This window comes from Ornithorhynchus anatinus, chromosome 2 (assembly GCF_004115215.2).
Source record: "Ornithorhynchus anatinus isolate Pmale09 chromosome 2, mOrnAna1.pri.v4, whole genome shotgun sequence".
NCBI classification, from domain to species: Eukaryota; Metazoa; Chordata; class Mammalia; order Monotremata; family Ornithorhynchidae; genus Ornithorhynchus; species Ornithorhynchus anatinus.
The window spans coordinates 81,019,354-81,046,002 of record NC_041729.1 but is presented as its reverse complement, the minus strand read 5'-3'; the positions used below and the strand labels follow the sequence as shown (position 1 = coordinate 81,046,002).

The 26,649-nt window shown below is 40.9% G+C and overlaps 1 protein-coding gene across 1 annotated transcript in view; it reads right to left on the bottom strand.

Annotated features, from left to right (window-relative positions):
• The window catches only part of SHPRH (SNF2 histone linker PHD RING helicase), a 131,788-nt gene that overhangs the window by 67,388 nt on the left and 37,751 nt on the right, over positions 1-26,649 (bottom strand). The window contains exons 9-16 of the mRNA XM_029056420.2: positions 25,702-26,367; positions 21,044-21,295; positions 18,578-18,656; positions 11,624-11,787; positions 11,233-11,489; positions 6,423-6,544; positions 2,217-2,305; positions 1,295-1,387 (exon numbers count right to left, since the gene is read on the bottom strand). Of these exons, the coding sequence (XP_028912253.1) occupies positions 1,295-1,387; positions 2,217-2,305; positions 6,423-6,544; positions 11,233-11,489; positions 11,624-11,787; positions 18,578-18,656; positions 21,044-21,295; positions 25,702-26,367 (1,722 nt within the window). The remainder of the gene's footprint in view (positions 1-1,294; positions 1,388-2,216; positions 2,306-6,422; positions 6,545-11,232; positions 11,490-11,623; positions 11,788-18,577; positions 18,657-21,043; positions 21,296-25,701; positions 26,368-26,649) is intronic.

Genomic DNA, 26,649 nt, shown 5'->3' with positions numbered 1-26,649 from the left:
TTCAGATGGAAAATATTTCATGCACTTTCTAGCTGATAAACCTTATAAGTACATATTTATAGCTACTAGCTCTTAATAGTGGTTCCATTGTAACACAAGAAATGACAACCAGAGTCCTCGGTACTTTAATGTGATCAAAAGAAATAGGAAACAGCAAGTGAATAAACTTTATTCTATATAGCAAGGGAAAGGAGATTACAGCAGCAAAATCATACAAAATTCTTAGTATCCTGGGTGGCATGTAAGAAGTAGGTCATTAGAACTTGTGAGTCATTGCCAAGAACACAAACCAAAACTTAAAGAAAGTTTATTCTGGAGCCTTAAATCAGAAGTATGGGAAAACAGTGGAGAAACAGCATGGCCTTTTGGATAGAGCAGGGGCCTGGGAGTCAGAAGGACCTGGGTTCTAATCCCAACTCTGCTACTCATCTGCTATGTGACATGGGGCAAGTCACTTAATTTCACTGTGCCTCAGGTTCAGTTACCTCATCTGTAAAATGGGGATTAAGACTGTGAGCTCTATATGGGACATGGACTATGTCCAAGCCTAATAAGCTTATATCTACCCAAGGGCCTTCTACAGGCCTGCAATATAGTAAGTGTTTAAAAATGCCATAAAAAAAGGAAAACAGAGAAGCAATGTGACCTGGTGGAAAGACCACGGGCATGAGAGTCAGAGGACCTGAGTTTTACTCCCAGCTCTGCCAAGTGCTTGCTGTGTGACCTTGGGCAAGTCACTTAACTTCTCTGAGACTCAGCTTTCTCAACTCTCATAGGGAGATTAAATCTTACTCCCTCCTACTTAGACTGTGAAGCCCATGTGGGACAAGAACTGTGTCCAACCTGATTAACTTGTATCTAAAGCAGCGCTTAGAACAGAGCATGACACACAGTGCCTAACACATAGTAAGCCCTTAAATACCATGAAAAATGTTTTTTTCTTTTTCAAATCTTAAACTGTATATTTCTGTTTATTTACAGCCTATTTAATGGAAACATCAATATTGTATCTGCGTTTACCAATAAAACAAGAAATAAATACCTTCAGCAGAAAAATAACAAAAGACATTGCCAACTCTCTCACTCCATTCTAGCTCTGAGACATTTAACTGTTGGCTGCCTGACCATAAGTCTCTGGACCTAAAATTTTAGATTTCTTTTGGTCACTTCTCCCTTGCAAACAGTAAAAAGGCAGGTGAAGCACTATGGCATTCATGTAGAAATGAAAATGTAGCAGTTATAAGATGCACAAATTATGAAAAATGACTGCAGTAGGAATTAATAATATAATTACCTCTTCTTTCAAACTGCTGTCTCGCAACGTAGGAGGTATTCCTGGGTGCTTTGCTACCAACAACTCCATCAAGTTATGTGTAGAATGAAGTCTCTACATGTACATAAAGGCAACAGTTACGATCTACCAAGCACCAAGACAGCAAAACTTTAGCATATAGAAAGAATGAGACACCACGGGGCAAAGTGAACCCTCACCAAGTGTGAGGCAATGAGTGAACGTGAAACCAAGCCTTTCACTCTAAAAACATATTTACATGAACTTTCAGAGAGACACCGAAGCAAGTCAAGTTTTAGAAGTTCCAAGACACAACTCGATCTCCACGTGGTACCGGAGATTGAGGTGGCATCAGAGATCTTATACAGTCAATTCAATGACAGTTACAGATATCATTATTTCCATAGGGTAACTATTTAACTCGATATGGACAGGGCATAAATGAGTTTACTACTAGGGAGAGACCTGTAAAATGAAGTTTCCAGTGATAAAGAGAACATTGGCCTGGCTTTATTCTCATTTTGTCCAATTTGCCCTTTATAAAGCTGTATTTATTTTTGGTGAGATTATAAAGGGGAAATAAAACACAAACATAATTTATTAAATAAGCATAAACTATTAATTCTATATAAGAGTCATTTATGCCATCTCTGAATTAATTTTCTTCCATTGAATAGCACTACGAGCAGTGTTCAGAGTTACACCAGGGCTTCTAGGATCGGTGAGTTATATATTCTTTCACCTGGCCCTGGTGTACAAACCTCATATCAAAGTCAAAGAATTGAGAGTTGTCTGGCAGGAAGAGTTTATGTTTAAGAACCTCAGGTGTAATATAGTTGTGGTATCATAACCAAGACTGCCCATCTCGGTTGATCAGCAGGCCCCAAAACAATAACCAAAGTGTTAGATACAGATAGGCACTCACTTGTAAGGAATCGGTTTTGAGCTTCTCTTTGTGCTCCTCAGAAGAACGCAATACTTCTCTGTACAGATCTGCGGCTAGGACAAACTCATCTGCAGAATTAAAGATTGTTTAGAGCCAATATTCCATTACTTTTTTCTAAATGGCCGCAGCCACCTGTAATATAGATAATATTCTCAGTTCAGTAGCATCTTAACAGTTGCTTTTCATTTTTAAAATAATTGTTACCAATAAATATTGGAAAGAGACTTGTTAATTTAAAGAAAGAGATTGCATTTTATATGATTTGTTATGGTTTAACTGCCCGTTTGTACTTCCAAATCAAATATATTTATTCCCTTTCCACTCCTAAAAACAAAATCCATAAATCTGAGGCCAACCTTATAACAAATTTTAGACCCCTGGTGTGGTTGGAACCAACTCAAAGAGAATTCAAAATTCCAGAGGGGAGACTAAGTCCCAAAGTTCTAACAACAATACATTCAGAACCATCAAAGGCCACTTGAGAAGATGCTCTCAAGACCAGCAGATTGGAATGCACACCCTTGGCAATAAAACAACAAGCTCTTCTTGCTCATTATGTCAAAGGTCAAAACACTTTATCTTCACGACACCCCAGTTCAAAAACTAAAGGTTTTACCATTTTCTGTCACAGCATTCAAACTTAGTTTGAGGTGCAGGCCAACATCAAGGGGTGCTTCAAATCATTATTTCAAAGTTTATATTTGAATGAGTTGAGACCAGTCTTGGTGGCAATACAGTAGCAACTCCTCTTGCTTAATACTGTAAAAACTGGTTTAAAGCAAAGCACCCGAACTGACAGTTGAAGGGACAACTGTCACTAACAATGATATCGTGAGATTTTGCAAAGCAAAGGAATTTTAAATTCTCCGGTCTCACTGAGTTCTGTGAAGCTTATTCAAATTAGCAGGGGAAAGGTTTTTGCTGGCCCTTTAAATTACCTTCACATATATTTTCATCCTGTTGCTTGTGTTCTTAAAATATGACTCCAGTTATTACATACAAAATTCCCTCTGACCCAAAGAGCAAATTTTCTAACATTTTAGTCTGCTTGGATAGGGGTGGGGAGGTGGTCTTCCGGATGGCAAAATCCTGTGCACAGCTTTTTAAAATTTTAAGGATTTGCATCCATATAATTATGTTGCTTGGTGATGGAATCATATAATCAGTGCCTCTTGTTTAAGGTTTTAATGATTTCTGATTATCACTCTTCTGCAGACACATGGTTATACTGGTATTTTCACCGTTTACTGGAAAAATCTCATTTGGCTAAACAACGTTTCTAAGAAAAACTGTCAATTTGTTTTAATACTTTGGACAGGTTGTAAACCTGAAGGTTTATGTTTTTTAAATGTTGGGTCAGTGAACACAGAGTGGTGAAGTTGACTTCTTTGTTTGAACTGGTTCTATATATTTTAATCACAAGTTCTCCACCCAGAAAATTGTCCAAAGCATGAGGTAAAGAATGCAGTCTGTGATCTCAATGTTAAATTTTGGCCACTTGATGGCACTAAAAATATTCAGTTGAATTGCTAAGGAAATTTCTTCTGAGTTCAACCCAAATTTGAAGAGTGGAATAATACTACTAAATATTCTAGCTTATTTCCATACAGGTTACATTTTTACATATTTTCTCTACCTAGAGCCTGAAATCCATCCCATCTTCCCTGACCTAGCAAAGAAAGTTAATAAAAAAACCTCTCCATATTAATTTAAAATAAGCATGTTTACTTTATAAATTTTTTCTTATGCAAGTAACTGTATTGCTCTTTTTTAAAATTGCATTTTCGGGCAAATCAAATTTGGGGTACTCATTTTCTTGAGAAACTTGAGTTTAGAGTTTAATTTAAAAACAGCAAGTTAACTCTCAAGTGTTCCTATAGAACTTCATTCATCAGTAATGACAGAGGAAGCACACTGATCTTGCCAGCATGACTTGGTTGGTTGGTTGGTTGGTGCTTGGTTATTCCTACGGTTTTTTGAGATTGGCAAAATCAGAGATACATGAACAACTAATGGCTGGCAGTTACTAATAATGTAAGGATGTTTCAAAATAGACTCTTTAGGCTCAATGGTTGTCCTAATGAGAAACAACATCTACCGAAAAGAAACTGGTGAATAGTGTCTGATGACTAAACAATCAAAAAAGAGCAACAACATATTGGCAATGCATGAAGAGGGGTCATCGGATTCTGGAAACATCATGCAACACCTGTAGCCTGAGCTGCCCATACAGGTAGCCACGAGAGCTGACTACTCATTTGTGACTAGACAGGAAAATTAATCATTATTATCCCTAGCCTCTAAAAGTATTTGTGGCTAAGAACTACATAAAGTGAAAACAGCAGCATGTGACTGCAAACAATTAACAAGACAGCACAAGGGTCAGTTTTTGTGTGCACACAGAGTAGGTGGGACTGTGGGCCTGGTCTTTTTAGTCATCCCGTGGGTGAATTTCACCACTACTGGTGTCATTTTCAACTACAAAGCGAGATTATATATATAAACTATAAATACAAAATTTTACTGATTTCTGGAATATTCTGGAAGGTAATCAATATTAAAATTTTCCTACATCAGCTATATTTAAGAGGAGAACTGGTTTCAATATAGTGACTATTCTGTTAGTTTCAAACTAACCAAGAATGAGCACCTAAAACATTATTTCACTCTACGATAATCTCCTATTTTTAGTTTTATCTAAATCTCAACTAATATGCTTTGATCTACTCTCCAGAGCATTTGGACAACATGGTTCTAAGGTATTTGGGAAACACAGTTCTGTGTTAGGAAATTTGCATCTCATATGTATGTCTCAAGTATTAATTTAGTCCAAAATATTCTGCTGAAATAAATTACTTAGAAGTAGTACAAAGTGTCTATCTAATCTCTAGAGTATCAGAGTACCCAAACTATTGACACTATTGTCTTATAGTTGAAATAATTCTTAGTAGGCGTTTACTGTGTATAGATCACTGTATTAAGCACTGGGAAAGAATACATATGAGGGAATGATAGACAGACCCTGTCCATCAGGGTGGGATTGGGGGAGGGAGGGGAAGCACATAAATCATACTTATTCACACAATTTCCCTTAAAAAATGACATTATCACCTAGGTTGATCTTTCATTTTAGGGGCTGAATTATAGTGAAATAATAACAATAATAATAATGGTGCATTTGTTAAGCGCTTACAATGTGCCAAGCATTGTACTAAGCGCTGGGATAGTTACAAGACAATCGGGTCAGGCATAGTTCGTGTCTCACATAGGGCTCATAGCCTAAGCAGGAAGGAGAGCAGGTATTGAATCCCCATTGTACAGATGAAGATCTAGTCCCAGAAAGATTAAATGACTTGCCCAAGGTCACATAGCAGGCAAATGACAGAGCTAGGGTTAGCTGCCAGGTCCTGTGGAGATTCACCCTAACACATTCATTCAACTTATTTATTAAAAATTTACCATGTAACAAGTACAGTACTGAGTGCTTTGGTAGATACAAGAGAACTGGATCAGACACAGACAGTCTGACATGGGGCTCCAAATCTGAGATAGAGGGAGAACAAATATCTAATCCCCATTTTACAGATAAAGGAAACTGAGGTCCAGAGAGCTGAAGTGACTTGCCCAAGTCTCCCAGCGGGCCAGAGCTGGGACTGGAACTGGGTTCTCCTGACACCCAGACTGTGGTCATTCCACTAGGCCACTCTGATCTGGAAGTGCTCTTATAAAACGAACACTTCCTACATAGCTTCATTACACTGCATTCCACCTCTTTAGATCAAAGTTTTCTGAAGCAATCCACATTTCATTTAGAATCTAAATCAATGGTTTAGATTTAAAAATAACATCTAAAACCCAACATATGCACCTCTACCACAGTTGTGCTTGGGATTTTTGTGGATGATTCCAGTGGACTTTTTTTTTTAATAGGAACTTTTCCCCTTTTCCCCAAAGGTAAGATCGTTATGGAAATTATTTTCTAGTTAAATTGTGTTCACATGGCAAACAGTTCAAGGCTGAGTACAACAAATGTTTTATATAAAAGGAAGTCTGTTAATTTGGAGAGGGCTAAAAATGGAGGGCACAAGGGAGAGCAACTAAATTACATTAATAGATGCTGAAGTCCTCTACATTTCCCACCAAGAGCATTTAAATGCAACAAAAGTTATGGCAATCAGCTTCTACCTTTAATGATATGGATGCCAGCTAAACCATTGAGTGCACACACCAGCTGCCGATGTGCTTCTTCACACTCAGTTCGACATTTCTTCTGTAGTGATGTCAGGAGCTCTTCCATGGTCATGGTGCTGAAATAAACAGCAGACTGCTCAAATTTGAAATAAAAACAACCAGGTTCTAGTCATCTGCTACTGGTTTGCTATATAGGGCTGAGAGGTTCTATCAATTTAGGGGTTATATCCTTCTCAACATTCATCAAGAAAATTCTGGTACACACACTGTCAAAGTCATCCCTCAAGGCACTGCCCTCCATAACAGAGAGAATTACAACTCTTTCTTATCTCCTGCTGCCCTTAGAAAATGTAAATACAGAAATAAAGCTTTCAATCAATAGCACTCACTGAGCCCCTACTATGTGCACAGTACTGTACTAAGTGCTTGGGAGAGTACAGAAAAGACAGATGCTATTCCTGCCCTCAGAAAGTTTAGTCACATCATTTAGTACTTAATTTCTTGAAATGTAACAGAGAATGATCCTGTAAGGAGCAAACAAATTAGCATAGCAAGGAACTGGCTTTACATGCAAACTTCACAACAGAGCATCAGACAAATAAACCTTTTCAGCCACACCTGCAAACAGGGATCAATCAATGGCATCAATCAATGGCATATACAAAGCACAAAGTGGTAGGGATAATACAATAGGTAGACGACATACTTCTTAGAATCAGTTTTAAAAATGATGTCACCTCCAATCTCTATAGAGACATATAATTGTGGTACTTGTTCAACACTCACTATCAACCAAGCAGTACACTATGTGCTGGGGTAGAAACAAAATGATTAGGTCCCACAGTCTAGGTCGAAGAGAAGACAGGTACTGGATCGTCATTTTGGAGATGAGGGAACTGAGGCATAGAGAAGTTAAGTGACGTGCCCCGGGTCACAGAGCAGGCACATGGCAGATCCAACATTAGAACCCAGGTCCTCTGACTCTCAGGCCCAGGCTCTTTCCACACTGCTTCTCATCTCTACATCTATGCATCTAAATATAATGTAAATAAAGGACAACTGGTTTTCATTTCTGTGGAACATCATTAGAAGTTCACATGCTGGCTTATAATAATAATAATAATGTTGGTATTTGTTAAGCGCTTACTATGTGCCGAGCACTGTTCTAAGCGCTGGGGTAGACACAGGGGAATCAGGTTGTCCCACGTGGGGCTCACAGTCTTAATCCCCATTTTACAGATGAGGTAACTGAGGCACCGAGAAGTTAAGTGACTTGCCCAAAGTCACACAGCTGACAAGTGGCGGAGCTGGGATTTGAACCCATGACCTCTGACTCCAAAGCCCGGGCTCTTTCCACTGAGCCACGCTGCTTCTCAGAAGCTTATAACAAATTGGGCAAAGCAAACATTATTTTCTTCCTTTTTAGTGTACCAAAGACCCCTCTTTTAAGAGCAATACAAACATCTACAAATTAACCTTTAATCACCTACCACTGATAATTTAATTTCACTAAGTACTAGGAACAGACCCATTACAACCGAAATGTAGGAGTAAGCATACTCCTAAAGGATTCCATCCCAAGATAAAAAAGGGGTCATTATTTTCTGGCAACTGATGAAATTGCTTTTGTTGGGGAATGAGAAGATTTAACACCACCACAGAACACGTTGCATTGTCAGTTTCCTTATTTCAACTCTGATTCTCCTATTCATCAAGGAATCCTTGGCAAAGGTTTCTTTGTTTATTTGAATGCACACAGAAGTCTTGGGCCAAATCGTTTTGCCCATTATTTCAGGTATGGCCTACTGAAGCATCAGAGAGGATTATTATAGGAAAGAATCAAATCAATACAATGCCAGAGAGGAGTCTTCTTCTTAAGATTTTTTTTTGCTTTTCAGAATTGTAGCCAGTTTGTTCTTTCTCTTCCACTTAACTGCCACCCCCCAGAAACACTACTGCTAAATCAATGCAGTTTTAAGTCCCATTTGGCACATTTAACAGCACAACATTTGTGCTCTAGTAGGGCTGTTTGAGGTTCTCTGATCAAGAGCTGTCCTAGCTAATATCTTTTAAAAAATGGTACTGTGTATGACTGTGGAAAGGGAGGAGGAAAGAGGGGGGAGAGAGTGGGAGATATGGAGAGAGGAAGGACAAAATCCCACTAGAAAGGACAGCTCTGTGATGCTGCTGATGCATCTAACACTTCCTTAGGATTTCTGGCAGACATGACAGAGTGAGACTGATGATATTAACACCACCCTTGGCGATTTCACTCTGCTTCTGTCAGCACCTCGCACCTCAGAAGAAGTGCCAGGGTAGAAATCTAGGAAAAACTAAGGTTTCTATAGGTAACAGTAGAGGCAAGTGAGTGAGGATAAAGGAAGAGGGATATTTTACTTCTAGGCAAGAGATAAGCATAACATGAGAAGCAGTGTGACCTAGTAGAAGGAGCACAGGCCTGGGTGTCAGAGGACCTGGGTTCTAATCCCAGCTCCACCATTTACCTGCTGTGTAACTTTTCTGTGCCTCAGTTCCTTCAACAGCAAAATGGGGATTCTTCTCCCTACTTAGACTGTGAACCCCATGTGGAGCCTGATTATTCTGTATCCAATCCAGAGTTTAGGATAGTACTTGACACATGGTAAGCACCTAATGCCATTATTATCATTATTATCATCATCATCATTAACAACATGGGGGGGTATCACTTTGTACAGACAAGAGAATTGAGTTCTGTTATAAAACCCTAGGTTGGCCTTCCTCGGGGGTCTGCAGTTATGGCTCTATAAAGAAGGAAAAGTTAGTTGCTCGTGGCTTTTGAGTGACCCACAGTTTATCCCACTACTTCTTCAGCAAGGAATGATGGAGCCACTTCAGAGAAAGGGTTTTAAGGGTGTTGTAGGAATGGAAATTTCCCCATCTCCCTCAATATCACCACCAGCAGTCTCCCTGTTCCCAGAATCCCACAACCTTGGTCTGATCCTGAACTCCTAAAGTCTCCATTCAATTACTTTCTCTGATTATTCTATTTGTCAATGTTTTTAGGTCCACCTCACCCATTACAGTGTTACCCGCTTCTAACACTTGTTTGTAATTCCCTTAGCAACACAGTCTTCACCTAGTAAGTCCTCAATAAATACTATTACTACTACTGAGAGGGCTCAGTAAATCCTTCTACTACCTAAGCCTCTCTTGTACAATGAACTGACAATTTTTCCTCAGTAATTAGATATTTTATGTTGAACTGATATAAGGCTAGGATTTTGTTCCCGGCTTTCTTCATTATCCTGACAATGAATTTAACTTATGCTGTGTTAATGAGGAACTGGATCTAATTAGAAGTTAATGATTGAAATAGAGCATAAATGCAAAGTCATTCTAACTATGATGACCTAGAGTGGAAAAATCTCATCAGCCTGCTGGTTTTGCTTTAGTTTTGGGAAACAAAGCAAAAATTTTTAAAAACAAAAATACTAGTTCATCAGGTCACCCCACAAAGGCTGACCCATGCCGCACTGTGATGGGGTTGAGGTGAGATGCAAACGCGTCCCAGTAAAGGAATGCCTGCTGGAATTCTGCTATCAGAATTCTTACCCACCACTGCCAAACCACTTGATGTCTCATGTGGTAGACAGACCCAGCAGAAATCCTGAAAACTAGGTGCTTAACGCTGGCAGGGAAAACAACAGTGGCTACCCTGGCAAGAGTCTACTGCTCTAAGGTACACTGACACAGCACTGCCATCTATTGTGGTCACAAATGGGTTTTGTACATAAAATCCTCATGCACATTTCGCAACTTGCTGCCCCAACTTGCTTGATGCATTGACTACCCCAGAGGGAACAGGACTGGCAGGGCAAGAATGAAAGTGTGCAGGTTCTCGATCCTGAAGTCATCACCACTGGACTTAGGCTCATCTGTCACTCTGTGACAGGAAGCCTCATCACATTATTAGGGCATCAATAATCCCCCAAAGATGGTAAAATATACTGGATATGTGTGCTTGGGCTCTCATTAACTTTTATGTCTTTCAGGTTGTGTTGCATACAGCTATCTACAGAGAAAAGAGATTTTCATATAGAATTTTAATGTATTTTAGGCAGAAGAATAAAACTTTTTCCCAGAAGAACATATGTTCCTTCAGAGCAAGGACTGAGCCTTGAAATTCCCCTGGTGTCTAACATAATACTCTGCGAACAGGTGGGCAGCTAATATGTATTATTGAACAGTCATTATCCATGAAGCGATCTTGGTTCGGAAAACTTCTTCAAACTAGCAGCTTTATCAATACATTTTCTTCTGGGTAGCATCCTGTGGTAGTTGATTAACATCGACCACACTTTGGAGAGCCCCCATTTTGTAAAACTCTCTTCTTAATGCTTTTCTAACTAGATGATTAGCATAGTATCAAAAAGCATTTTCTGTCTGGAAAATTAGTCATTTAAAAAATAAGATAATTATCCTTTTCTGTGCTACAATAATAATAATGATGATAAATGTATTTATTAAGAACTTATGATGTGCCTGGCCCTGTACTCCACACTGTGGTGGATACAAGCTAATAAGGTCCCACTTGGGCCTCACAGTCTAAGTTGGAGGGAGAACAGGTACTGAATCCCTCAGATGAGAGAACTGAAGCCCAGAGAAGAAAAGTAACTCGCCCAAGGTCAAACAGACAAGTGGTGGAGCCAGCATTAGAACCCAGGTGCTCTGACACCCAGGCCCTTACTCTTTCCACTAGGCCACACTGCTTCCCTATGTTAGGAACCACAGACGTAGCCATATAAAGAAAATCAAAGGAAACCTTTTCTGCAGGGGCAGGAACTCTCCACGAACAGCCTGAGGATGGCAGCAGGCCTGCCTCAGCCTCAACAGTGGGTACAGAATAGAAGTGACCGTCCTCCTGTCCAGGCTGCTAAGCTTCAGAGCCCAGTCGGAAATCTTCCGGAGCTTGGCCAGGGCATCCTGACAGCAAACCTCATGCTGACGGTGATAGAAATGTCTCTCCACGGGAGAAAAGTGAAGCCAGTGTACATCCTCTGTCTGTGGGGGAATCTGGATCTGGGTAAAGGAGAACAAACCAGAGGAATCTGTTTTTTCACCAGTACACTCTCCCTCTCCCTTGGCCTTCATTTGTTTTTCTGAAATACTCTTCCCCTCCCCACTCCCCAAGGCAGGGGAAAAAACCTACTCACCTGGTCAATCACATCTTTCTTCGCAGATCTCCACATTATTTTAGCAATAAGACTGTAGAGGGGTTGAGGATTTCTTCGGCAATAAGGTCGATACAGAAGTTGATCCCACCAGTGCTTGACCCAGTAAGGATCCACGCCAAGAAATAGCACTAACCCATACAGATCTGAAACAAAACCCAACAGTAGAGCTGTTTATATATTTCTCTGTCACCACTTAGAAGACCCGCTTTTGCAGGAATTTTTGTGTGTAAATTATTCATCATTATTTATAGCACATAGCACTTTTCCAGAGATAAAATATAGATTAGACAGGCCTTTGCTTCAGGGAGCTTACAATATCAAAACACAAGCTGAACATGTTGTGTATTTATTATACAATTTATCTGAAATGCGCCCAATTGCCCATGGTACAAAACTCATTTCAACACTAACAGAAGTTTAGCAGCTAAAATTCTCCTAAGGGATACCAGAGGCATATTTATTAAGGAATACCACACCAAAAATATGGAGATCATCAGATAATAGAGTTGGAAGATATCTGGACAATCACCTAGTCCACTCCTCTGCCTTCAGACAGATGAATATACGAACCAGGAGAGATACTTGTCTATTTTCTTAGCAACTACCCAGGAATGGAGACTCTATATCCTCCCTCAGTAGCCTAGTCCAGTGTTTCCTCAAGAAACTATTTTTCACATCTAAGTTTAACTCCTATTTATTAAGGGTGTGTGTCGGGGATGGCAGCGAGGGGAGACACTATTTTCCTTCATCCTACTTTTATGGTATTTGTTAAGTGCTTATAATGTGTGAGGCACTGAATTAAGTATTGGGGTGGATACAAGGAAATCGCGATGGACAGAGTCACTGACTCACATGGGGTTCACAGTCTCAATCCCCATTTTATAGATGAAATCACTGAGGCACAGAGAAATGATTTGTCCAAGGTCACACAACAGACAAGTGGTGGAGGCAGGATTAGAACCCACAGTCTTCTGACTCCTAGGTCCATGCTCTATCCACTAAGCTCAATACATAACTGAAAGATGGTTTTAACTGCTTATATCTATCTCCTGCCCAAGCTTTTACTTTTCCAACCATGTTGATCCCTGGTACTGAAAGTATGGGTACCAGGGACTCAGAAACTGGATCAAGCCACGCTGTGGGATGAAAAAGTAAAATCTACTCACAAACACACAGAGCCACAGAGGTTTCCTTGAATCAGAAAAGGAAGATTATTCCAGGGAAAAGAATGGCTGCCTAAGGGAAAAATAACAAAAACAAAAATGACCTGTGCTAACACAACTCCCTCTGCACCATTTAGATTAAACTCTGAAAGTGTCCATGCTTCTGCTAGTTCCCTTGATAGCACTAGGGCTGGCAGATTAGAGTTCAAAGATAACCTGACCGCAGATCAAAAGGCATTTACATTTGGAAGAGCAGGGTGGAAAGCAGCAATAGCATCTGCATAATTGGAATTTTCCAATATTACTCAAAATGAAGGCTGACTTATTGGTGATTCCGTAGCAGATATATTAAAGTTCCACCCTATGCTAAAATGTGCATCCTAGGTCCAACCATCAACCATGCTGTTGCATATTTGCCTTTAGATATTCCTATTCCACCCCACGGAAGGCAAGGTCACTTCTAGACAATCGTTTAGGCAGATGATTGGTCCCGATTCTTCAAGTGACTCCAGTACAAACTGACCATGGTCCCTGCTATTCTGAGAAGACTTTCTCCTCCCACAACAAAATGCATTATGATACCAACTGCTTCAAAACTGACTCAGACTTTTCCAGGTTTCCAGGTAGATGATGTAAGCTTCTTAGAGTCAGGGAATGTGTCTGCCGACTCTGTTGTACCGAACTCTTCCAAGTGCTTGGTAAAATAGTCTGCACATTAGTGCTCAAATGCCATTGGATGATCCTACATATTTCTGGGTGGCATTCAAGGGAATCTGCCGATACCACAGAGAAGATTTCAATTCCTCAAATGGGAGGATCTCAAAGCCTGAGTTCCTTCATCAGACAGAAATGGTCAAGACCTGGTAAATCAAGAAATGCCAAAAGATGTACTTAGAAAGAGATGAACCAACTACAAGTCTAGTTCCACTCAGGCTGAAAACCTCTGTGGCGAAGAACAACATAGATTCTCCACATTGCATGACTTCCTCCTTCTACAACTGTCACATCTGATTGGTCCCAGTCAATTTGTTTTCCCCAATCTCTTCTTGGGACAGGTACTGCGAAAGTGGAGGAAAACATTAATAATAATAATGTTGGTATTTGTTAAGCGCTTACTATGTGCAGAGCACTGTTCTAAGCGCTGGGGTAGACACAAGGGAATCAGGTTGTCCCACGTGGGGTTCACAGTCTTAATCCCCATTTTACAGATGAGGTAACTGAGGCACAGAGAAGTTAAGTGACTTGCCCACAGTCACACAGCTGACAAGTGGTGGAGCTGGTATTCGAACCCATAACCTCTGACTCCAAAGCCCGTGCTCTTTCCACTGAGCCACGCTGCTTCTACATTAATACTGTTAATGTTACTAATTAATAATAATAATGATAATAAACTGTGGTATTTGTTAAGCGCTTACTATGTGCCAGGCACTGTAGTAAGTGCTGGGGTGAGTACGAGCTAATCAGATGGGACACAGTCACTGTCCCACATGAGGCTCACAGTCTCAATCCCCATTTTACAGATGAGGTAACAAGCACAGAGGAAGTGAAATGACTTGCCCAAGGTCACACAGCAGATACGTGGCAGAGCGGGGATTAGAACCCAGGTCCTTCTGACTCTCAGGCCACTTGGGCTTGCTATTCATTGGGTGATGCTCTTGTCTATAAATAACACTGGTATCTTGGATGAAATGTTCTGTCAGAACACTGGTGAAAATTCAGCAACATCACCAGAATCTCTCCAAATGACCCCAAACGTATAAATGGAGTTAGAGTTACAGTCCAATAAATGTCCCCAGGAGAAGATTAGTGAGGAAGAATGAATGTCCAAACCATAGAAAAGGAATCGCTACAGCAGAGAAGAGAATTACTGCCAAACAGCCTCAACCATTAACATAAGGATAATAAACTCCATCTAACCACCTTTGGCTAACACAATCAATACTACCAACACACTGAGGTGGGGAGATTTGAATAGGCATCTGTTCAACTGAAAGTGGGGCAGTAGTTACGTTGTGCTAAACAAATGATTTTGACATCAAGTCATCTTACTTGGAGTTTTAAGAAGTATTTGTTTTAAGAAGGTACTTGGGGAGAAGAGCATTTTAAGTTTAATCATATTAGCCGTGATCAGACTGTAAGCCTGTCAATGGGCAGGGATTGTCTCTGTCTGTTGCTGAATTGTACATTCCAAGCACTTAGTACAGTGCTCTGCACATCGTAAGCGCTCAATAAATACTAATACTAATAATAAATAATGAATTTATTATTAGCCACTTTAAAAAGACCCTCATTCTGGAAACTTGCATGCTGAGCAAGAATTCTGGGAAAACAGGAGAAAAAAAAGTCTCCTAAACTGCAGCAATTCCCTCAATCGTTCCAGAACCAAGGAGTCTTTGCTCCTATTTTCACACAAAGACTATTGTGGGTAATTTTCACTTATTCTACAACCAAATTCCCATTCAAATGTCTCATGCTGTTCAGCTTTCTTATTTTAAAGTTCCTGTCTGGCTGAGAAGCATACCGAAATCCTGAACAACAAAAGTATGGCAAGCTTTCACCTCTAAACATGCATAGCCAGCTTTCAATCATAGGAGGCAAAGAACTCTCTACAATCCCATCAAACCCGTTTGCAGGTGTCTCTACCAATGATGTGTCAAACCCTGCAAATCTACCAAATTCAATTAACTGCCGTATAATCAGTCCTTTACACTAAACATCGATGAAGTTGATTCATTTTATGTAACAATGCAGAGCAAGAACAGACTGCAGCGACAACAACCGAGACAGCTCTCTGGGCCTGTAATTGCCTGGAAATTATTTATGACACCAGTGGTAAGATAAATAGTCTCAGCACTGTGTGTATGTAAAGTGGGTTCCCGATGGTTAAAACCCAAACTAGGAGCCTATTTTACATGTTGATGGCACTGGAGTTACTACAGAGGCTGTGAAATAAAAAGAAAACATCAAGGATACATCTCCTTTCTGAAAAAGGTGCATGACAAGAGAGTCATGCTCTGTAGAATAGGCAACCAGGAAAAATGAGCTCACGACAGTTCTGAATTTTAATTACAGGGAGTATTTCAGCATTTGTTTGCTAGACTGTTTTGGCTCAGTGACATCTAAATTATCCGGTAGGTACAAATAGAGCAGCTACTAGTAAAATTAAATTAAGAGGTGAACTGCAAGATGCTAATCTACTTTTTTTTTTTTTACTGTACTTGTTAAGCACTTATTTTGGGCCAGGCACTGTGCTAAGCGCTGGGGTCAATCCGAGCTAGTCAGGTTGGACACAGTCCATGTCCCATGTGGGGCTCGGTCTTAATCCCCATTTTACAGATGAGGTAACTGAGGCACAGAGGAGTGACTTGTCCAAGATCACAGAGCAGCAAGTGGTGGAGCCAGCATTAAAACGCAGGTCCTTCTGACTCCCAGACCAGTGCACTATCACTAGGCCAACCTGCTTCCCACTAGTTAAGTCCTAATCATGAGTCACAAGAACGTTTTTAGTCTCTGATCCCCAAACTGTAAGAAGTATTCCCTGAACTGCTTTAGATGTAAAACAGCACAAATCAACAGTCACGGAAACTTGTACCATACCAGACCGTGGAAAGCTTTAACACAGAGGATAACCAGCTGAAACTTGCACTTCGACAGAGCTGTATTAGTAATACTTATTAAATGTTTACTGTATACAGAGCACTGTACTAAGCGCTGGGAAAAATATACATGCAGAATTAAACACGGTCAATGGCCCTCGAGTGGGGAGGCTCAAAATCTGAAAAACAGAAGTTGGGAGAGGGTACTGGTGACAAGCACATAACGGACAGGTGAAACAAACCACTAAAGCAATAGAAAGACAGAAAAAAAAAAGACCTGTAGAGTACTGTTGCTAGAGGAGCAAAATTTCTGATAACCCTTAAGGAAAAAATCAGTTGAGAATTTGTTAGGGATGAACAGGATTTGCAGAAAAATAATCATTATCATCACTGATCTAGGAAAGCCAAAGGTCTCCAATATCTAAAACCAGTTTATTAGCTTTTCCGGATGCCTGCTGTGTGATCTTGGGTAAGTCACTTAATTTCTCTTGTGCCTCAGTTTCTTCATTTGTAAAATGGAGATGAAATACCTGTCCCCTCTCCCCCTTAGACTGTGATCCTCATATGCGACAGGGATTGTGCCAGACTTCATTATTTTGGATCTACTCCAGGGTAATATAGTGCATAATACATAATAGGTGTTTAACAAATACCATTATTAGGTGAGCTTTTGATTGCTCCTCTCCTAAAAAGGCTGAAACAGAAGTTATTGCAGCTGTTACACTACAAGGTCTTAGGGCATTTTTTGAAGTGGAGCACTTCACTCCTCTAATGCGAACCTTCTCTCTGGGCCTCGATGGCACCTATCTTGCTGCTGACCTCTCACCCACATCCAGCCTCTGGCCTGATATGCCCTCCCTCCTCAAATATTACTCTTCCCCACTTCAGAAACTTATTGAAGGCACATCTCCTCTAAGAGGCCTTCCCTAAGCACCCACTTTCCTCTTCTCCTACTCCCTTCTGGGCTGCCCCAACTTGCTCCCTCTGTTATTACTCCCTCCCAGTCCCACAGCATTCATGTAGATATCTATCATTTATTTATATTGATGTCTGCCTCCCCTGCTCTACTCTGTAAGCTAATTGTGGGCAGGGAATGTGTCTATTTATTGTTGTACTGTACTCTCCCAAGTGCTTAGTACAGTGGCCTGCACACGGTAAGTTCTCAATAAATACCACTGACTGAATGAATAAGGTTTCTTCCTGGAACAAAAGAGAAGGGGCTAAATCAAAGTCTGAAAAAAAGTTTGTTTTTGCTCTTGATACAAATTGCTTTCAACTTCTGAAACCATTTTATTAAGAAATCTGCAGAAGTGATTATATAAATTTAGAAACTCTCTCCATTGCTTGAACCTCATGGGGTAGGAATGAAACCCGAATTCAGCAACCTGAATACTTTAAAGACTAAAAAAAGAAACTAGGCAGATCTCAATCAACAGCAGTTTTTATACCAATTAGTTTGAGAATCACAACTTATACAGAGAAAAGCAACATTCCTAGGACCAGGAAAAATTCACTCCATTTCTCCCCTTGGTAGCAGAGGTAATAAAGCAGTATTACTGAGTGTCTTTCCACAAACCTGGAGCCTTACTCTGAGGATGTCCCACTATCCAGTCTCAAGCTAATTGTGCCTGGTCACATACCCCCAAACCCAAAGGGCTCTCCCCTGGGATAAATCATTACCTTTCAAGCAGGCACTACTTAAAAGGCTGCTTTAACATTTGCTCCAGATGCTAATTTAAATATGCAGACCACTTGAAACTGAAGTTAGCCGGCTGGGTGGGGATTACTCAGTAGTGTGAAATGGTGAAAAGGGTATTCTAAGTTTGAACGCATCTTTGCAACACAGCATCTCCCAAGTCCTTCAGAACCATGCATTCAGATGATCTGTCTGGTTAGCTTTTACATCCTCAATACACAACTCTCCAGTGATGGGGAGATTACGTAATTCTGAATTATCTAAGGATGTGACCACTTAGCCTTTTAAAAATATATAAACTGAATTTATTAGACAAAAAAAAGTCTATATGTGAGACAAAAACTCTGAAACTTAAATAGGGGACTGTGGTTTTTGCAGTGTACCAGAAGGGTTGAAAATCCAAATGCCTTCAAGATAAGCCTCTGCAACTCATTCCCTCTTAATACAAAAGGAAGAAATCATACAAACAGCATTTCACCTTCTAATCCTCTCTGCACTGGAGTACCACTGACACACCACCGATTGATTCCACTCAAGCGCAGAGCCATTTCAGCAGCCTGATGAAAGGAGACAGGAATGAGAAAGGGTAGACAGAGAAACAATGAATTCAGAAAGAAGCTTGTTCCCTGAAATAACTTCAGGGAATATGCGACAGTTTTGATAGAGCTAATACTAGGGACCACCAATTTTAAGAGGTTGCAATGATAACGACAATAATAATAATAATAATAATGATGATAATTGTGGTTTTAGTTAAGTATTGATTACGTGCCAAGCCCCTTACTAAGCATTGGGATAAATACAAGATAATAAGGCTAGACATAGCCCCTGTCCCACATAGGCCTTACAGGCTAAGGGGAGGTCACGGAAGAAGCAAAGAGACAAAAATCTGATTTGTTTGGGGTCAGAACTAGGGCTTAAATTATTCTGCTATTATCTTCATATTCTTTTTCTTACCCCTGCTTCCACTCTTTGTAAATAATTTGCTTGCTTCTGGTGCATTTTTCCAAGCATCTAGTAAAGTGCTCTGCACATAATAGGTGCCCAATAAATACCACTCTTTGACTGCATGCTCCCTGTGGTCAGGGAATATGTTTACCAACTCTGTTATATTGTACTCTTCCAATGGCTTAGTACAGTACTCTGCACACAGTAAGAACTCATTAAATGCAATTGATGGATTGATTGATTGATTTTAGCACTTGCCCTGGGTTAGCTAGTGCAGAATCTGCTCTGGGCAGATTACTCAAGCTCCTTCCTCAAAACCAGAGCTGTCTCTGTCTGTCCTTTTCTCTCACTATATATAGATTATGTGTGTATATATATATATATATTTAAGTCTCACATTCTAGGTCAGATATTTAGTCTCCAATTCTGTTGAGATTATTCCTACTGGTTATAATATTCCAAATAAATCAGTATACCAAATAAGAGAAAAGTATAACTACCCACCAAAAACAAAAACTGACCATAAAACACAATAGTGCTCTAACACTGTCATATTTTGTTTCCATTTTGCCTCGCTAAGGCTGAATAACTAAAAATAATTGTCAGTCTTGGTCAACGCTGCTAGAATCTACCTAATGGTCTTCCATAGTTGACAGAGGGTAGGATTTTTCTCTTTATTTCATTACAGGCTGACATCTTGTTGAAATCTACTGAGCACTGTATAGAGCATGACTCATGTCTCTAAATCATCGGTGGTGACTCTACTGAAGAGATTTCAAATTGCCTTGCAGATCTCATCCTGAAATACCCCAAACTGGAAAATATACAATATACTTCTCCAAACTCCCACAAAAGGCTTTTATTTCTGGCACTTTACCAAATGGGTAAGCTCTACTGGCACTTCTGCCATCTCCAGTACAAGAACAATCAGGGTCAAGTGAGCCCCTAGGGATCCACTCTGGTCCTATTCAGGAGGCACAAAGGAGGTGAGTTCAGTCAAGTTGTGTGGGATGCTCTAAATCCATTTGCATAATCTCTTTCTAGGGACTTCTAACAAGGAAAATAATAATAATGATGGTATTTGTTAAGCACTTAGTTACTATGTGCCAAGCACTATCTTGAGCGGTAAGGGGTAGACAACAGGGGAGCACAAGAAGACTGAGCCCACATGACTTAGTAGCAAGAGCAGGGGCTTGGGAGTCAAGAGGATGTGGGTTCTAATCCTGGCTCTGCCACTTGTCTGCTGTGTGACCTTGGGCAAGCCACTTAACTTCTCTGTGCCTCAGTTACCTCATCTGTAAAATGGGGATTAAGATTCTGAGTCCCACGTGGGATAACCTGATTACCTTGTAACTACCCAGCACTTAGAACAGTGTTTGGCACATAGTAAGCACCTAACAAATACCATTATTATTATTATTATTACATGGGACAGGGACCATGACCAGCCCGATTTGCTTGTACCCTTTCCCAACACTTACCACAGTACCTGGCACATAGGAAGCACTTACCAAATACCATAATTTATTATTATTATCATTATTAATGAGATAGATTAGCAAACAGTCATTGCTCTTAAAACAGCTCCAGTGCCTATGATGGGCAGGATTACCAGAGGCTGAACCAAGAGCTGAACTTCAGTAGGGCCATGATTCAACTCATCAGTGAGTAGTTCTTCCCCATAGCCATTCTCCTTGGGCTGACAGGTTTCTAGAGGAAGTAAATTCCTAATTACGTGGCTCTCACTAACCCTCTGGAAACCTTCGCACTGCCTCCTCCTGGGAATGGTTTGTGGAACAGGCCTAATTCTTAAGAAACTGGAAACTGTGACTAGCTGGTACCTCCCCCTTCCCCAGCCTACCGACAAACAGAGCTTTAACTGGATATTACTTCTGAAAGACAACCCAAGAGGGACACAGCAGGGAAGGAATGGCAGTTGTCTGAAAATTAAATGCCGGTCAAGCCAGGCCCCAGAGCTGTTCCACTAGTTTCTTACTTTGGCAGTGGTGCACTCTACCATCTGGGCTTCGTCGAGGCAGATTCTCCACCACTCCACTGCCACCAGAGGGCTGGGGGTGGCCATGTATCGCTTCTGATTCCGGAAGCGACGTCCGTCTTCACTATTGCTGTGGGGGATGTCCACGTAGTTCAGTTCTGACCGGAGGACATCATACGTAGTGATCACGATATCCTGTTCGGCCAACATGTGAGGCTGCAGGAAGCCATGTTTCTTCACCCCTTGGTATACCTGGATTCAAAATAATCAGCATTAAGACAAATACTGTACTCATTCATTCATTCAATCATATTTATTGAGTACCAGAGCACTGTACTAAGTGCTTGAAACGTATAATTCGGCAACAGATAGAGACAATCTCTGCCCAATGACGGGCTTACAGTCTAATCGGGGGAGAGATTACTCAGACTTCCTAATGAGAACAGCGGTATGCTTTAGCTTTTCAAGTACATTCATGTTTTTTGCAAGAATGTAAGAGTTGCGGAGATAACTCAAATATTTAAATCGAATTTCACAATGTGAAATGCACTTCTACGATCCAGGATTTATATATGATCTTCAGAGGACTTACAAAAAAGAAGGCAAAATCCCTAATGGATTTCCCCTAGGTGCTAACTCTAGCAAACCTCCCACCCCGAGCAGAAAAGGGCAGTAGCGGGATACCTTAAAGCAATACTTCTATAGTAATTAAAATTACAGCTCCTGCAGCATGTTCTGCATTAGCCAGCTTTGGGCCTACAGTGGGCAAGAACACTGGGGTCTCTGACTTCCAACGCAGCATCATTGAGAACTGAAGAAGCGGTTGCTTCTTCTCATGTTCAATTGGAACTTTACCATAGAAAAAAAAGAAAAGAAATTCCCCAGATCAGGGGTGTCAGCTTTAAATTTTGAGGACATGGATATCAATCAATCAATGGTATTTACTGAGCACTTTCTGTGTGCAGAGCACTGTAAAAAGTGCTTAGCGTACTAGGAGTGGAGCTAAGGTAAAAAATGAGAACCTTAACACATCTGGTGGACAAAAACACACACTCACATGAACACACATGGGGTCAGATAGGTGGACAGGCAGCCATGCACACACCAACACATACATACAGATCATGGAGCTGGTCACGCAGACATGCACACACAATCAGGGAAATGGCAGTGTACTAACACATGCCAAATGGTGAAAGGAAATCATTGATACACCCAGGGCTGGGAGAACACTTACAGAACGATGTTAAAGCTTGTTGACCCACCCATTCTCCACTTGAGGCTGCCATGGTTCTGAATGCCCATTTCCTGCTGGAAGATGACTCCCAAATCTACCTCTCCAGCTCTGACTTCTCTCCACGGAAGTTGTGCAGGCAGCTCAATCTCCACATGTCCAAAACAGAACTCTTTCCACCTGCACATCTCCAGAATTCGGCCCTCCTTCTCCATCCAAATTGCTACCATGTTGGTCCAAGTACTTGTCATATCCTGCCTCGAGTAATGCAACGTCCTCGCTGACCTCCCTGCCTCACTCATCACTGTTTTTTCTAAAAAAAAAAACCACAAAAAGACAGTGCACACATCTTCCCTCCTCAAATACCTACAATGGTTGTCCATCCATCTATGCATCAAGCAGAAATTCCTCACCATCAGCTTTACAGCACTTAATCAGCTCTCTCTCTACCCAACCTACTTATCTAGCCCCCTTCCGCTACAACCAGCCCACATATTTCACTCCTCTAACAGCCTACTCACTAGGCTTCACTTATCGTTCTTGCCATCAGTCCTTCTGCCTGTAACTCTCTCCCTTTCCTCATTCAGGAGACTACTTCTCTCCATCTTTAAAGATCTATTAAAAACACATCTCCCCTAGGAAGTCTTCCCTGACTAACCTCTCATCCTTCCCAATTTATTTTCTCTTCCTACTATGTCAGCTGGATACTTGAGTTTGTGTCCCCTTAGCTCTGAGGTACACTCCCCACCCTTAATCTCCAGGGAATTGATGCACAGGTCCTTGATGGCGACAACGATACTGGTATTTGTTAAGTGCTTACGTGCCAAACATTGTAGTAAATACTGAGAAAGATACAAGATAATCATGCGGGACACAATCCCAGACACAGAGTACTCAGTCTAAGGGGGAAGGAGAACAGGTATTGATGAAGAAACTGAGGCACAGAGAAGTTAAGCGACTTGCCCAGGGTCACAAAGCAGGCCAGTGGCAGAGCCAGGATTAGAACCCACATCCTCTTGAGTCCCAGGGCTACGCTCTTTCCACTAGGCCATGCTGTTTCTTATCCTTATACTCAGCTGCTTTCCCTCAAATAGTAATTTATTCTAATGTCTGTCTATCTGATTTAGTTATAAGCTACTTCAGGGCAGGGACTAATAATAATAATAATGTTGGTATTTGTTAAGCGCTTACTATGTGCAGAGCACTGTTCTAAGCGCTGGGGTAGATACAGGGTAATCAGGTTGTCCCATGTGAGGCTCACAGTCTTAATCCCCATTTTACAGATGAGGTGACTCAGGCACAGAGAAGTTAAGTGACTTGCCCACAGTCACACAGCTGACAAGTGGCAGATCCGGGATTAGAATCCATGACCTCTGATTCTCAAACCCGGGCTCTTTCCACTGAGCCACTATGCCTTCGTATTCCTAGTTCAGTGCTCTTCACAGATGAAGCGCTCAGTAAACATCACTGACTGAGGCTAAGGCAGGAGAGAGTCATACCCAGAAATTCCGAAGCAGGTCCAACTTCCGGCCAACCCCTTTTTACCGAGAAGGGTGGCGCAGGGTGGGCAGCTGCCCGTTCTAATTCCATGGAGGTCAGTGGCTCCTACTGCACACATCACCCCCAAAACCCAGCCCAGGGTTGTCACCCCTGCACCAGGCAATCCAAGATGACTTTCAATAATAACTGGAATTGACAGAGAATGGAAACGAATGCACAAACATGGGTTTATTCCCACTTGACATAGATGTGCCCTCTTCAATCGCGATAGTTGACGTACAGTACTAATGTTCCCCTGTGCCCACTCAAATATAGTTCCAGACAATAAAACTGCAAAAAGAGCTATAGTGGTAGGCATTCAGAAAGAGGAGGGTATGTCTACTGGTATCAGGTTAAAAAGCTTTCTTCGGTGATTTCTTTATTTATACTGTTTGTCTTCCCTACTAGACTGGAAGCTGCTTGTGGGCAAGGGAACATGTCTATCGACTCTGTTGAACTGTTCTCCCCTTAGCTCTTAGTACAGTCCTCTACACATATGAAGTGCTCAATAAATACCACTGACTGATTGCTAAGGAAAGGAAAACTGCATTTATAGCTACAAAAAATATATCTGGAATACGATTAAACTTTGCTACCTGAGCACAATCATTTCAGAGTGCCAAATGTTATATTTTACTTGTTTTAAAACTCTTGGTTAAAAAAAAATAAACTAGAGAACTTTGGAGAAGGAAATGTCCCTTTTTAGTAGAATGTAAAGACTTGCGTGAGGCAAAAATGTCTCCGACGAAAGCTATAGTATTCTTAATCGGTAAATACGCCCATCTTGCAGGCATTCGTGTAATAATAATAATAATAATGATGGCTTTTGTTAACTATGTGCCAAGCACTGTTGTAAGAGCTGGCGTAGATACAAGGTAATCAGGTTGTCCCATGTGGGGCTCAGAGTCTTAATCCCCATTTTACAGATGAAGTATCTGAGGCACAGAGAAGTTAAGTGACTTGCCCAGAGTCACACAGCTGATAAGTGGAGGAGCCGAGATTAGGACCTGAGATCTCTGACTCCCAAGCCCTGGTTTCTTTCCACTAAGCCACGCTGCTGTGGCTATCTTTCAGTCTAATAGGAATTTGATATGCATTGAATTCTTAAGGACCATTAAATATGCACCATTACAATTCAAATACTTTCACTGCCTGTATTGTTTCTAGCATCCTTATTCATTCTAACATGACATTTTCTAAACCAAGTACTTTTAGTGGAAAGTACGAATAGGCTAGCTAAGATTTTGGCTCCCTAAAAGGGTTCCAAAGAGGGTAAATAAATATAAAAAATTGAGGCGTACTCTTAACAGGGGAAAAAAAAACTGTTATAACCTACTTAAAATGTTAAAAAATATTTTAACTGTCAATTTAGCAGCACTAACCCTTCACTTTTACATGTCTTTAAAATCACTCAGGTATAAGACAAGTCAAGGAAAAATAATAAACCTCTCATTGAAATGCACATAATGCTAATCTAAAGTGCTGTTTCATCTTATTTATCCAAAGAACTTGAAGTGGAGAATCAAGAAAATTCGGGAATTTTGAAGACACAAACTCAATGTGTACGATAAACCAATACTGCCTTCAATTATAAATATATACTCTCTAAAGCCAGCAATCACATCATTTCCTCAGTGAAATGCACCCAATATCACCAGTCCCCTCTCCCCTCTTATATCCTCAGATTGAGAGTCCCGTGATGAACAGGGACCATGTCTAATTCTCAAGTCCATACATTTTTTCTGCACTTCAGTGCTCTGCACAGAGTAGGTCCTTCATGCTATTCCTACTACTGCTATTCATTTAAGTGCACTGATGATAACTTTGAAAATTAGAGGACGACAAGCAAGTGTTCTCACGCCTTGGAAGACAAAATTGTTTTTACCAAGACATGCAGAGACGACGACCTCACGTGCCTGTTGATCTCATCTACCCACTGGTGGCAAATGGAGCTCGGAGAGATGATCAGAGTTGCTCCTGTGGAAACTGGTTTCATTGCAACGAGACAATGGGGACAGTAAAAGGGCTTGATGTTCAAATGTTCCTCCTTGTAGTTGACACAGTCCGCATGCTGCCATAAGTGACAGTTCAAGCACTGAACCCGAGCCTTATGGTCCACGAGGCCGAGTTCACCACAGATGCATTCGAAACGATAGTCAGACGGGTTGAATGGGCATACGGAGAGGGCGCTTGGCACTCCGCTGCTCACATGGACCTGGGATTCTAGATCCCTGTTCTTGAGGTTACTTTCTTGTTTGACTTCCATTTCCTGAGAAGCTGGGGCACCACCAGTGATGGGGAGATGGGCCTGCACATCAGCGGGGCTTACATCTTCAGCTCTGCGCTTATTCCCATATTGTTTCAGCTTTTTCGTCAGTCCTTGTTGGGCCCTGGTGACAGCACAGTAGTCATGCTCTTTAAAGGTGATGTCTAGGTGCAAGGCTACACTAAGATTCTTTTTTGAAGTTGTGTCCCGCGCCCCTGGTTCTTTGGAGGCCTTTTCATCTTCAGGAGGGGGCGTCTTGTGAGTGTTGCCAGGAAACTTTGTGATCTATGAAAATTAAGAAGCTCAGATATGTTATTTTTAAAACTGATGGCCTATTCTGAGGGAGGAAGATCTTTTTTTCTTTTTTTCAAAGAAGGAGATGAAGAAGAAGAAAAAAAGAAGAAAAACTAGAATCGAGTATCTCTGCTTATGGAAAAAAAAATCAGTCTCTTGTCTTTAAATACGACAAAATACCCAAGTCTGTAGCATAATCAATTAACTAAACAAAGGTATTTATTGAGTGGTTACTGTGTGCAAAGCACTGTACTAAGCCCGTGGGAGAGTACA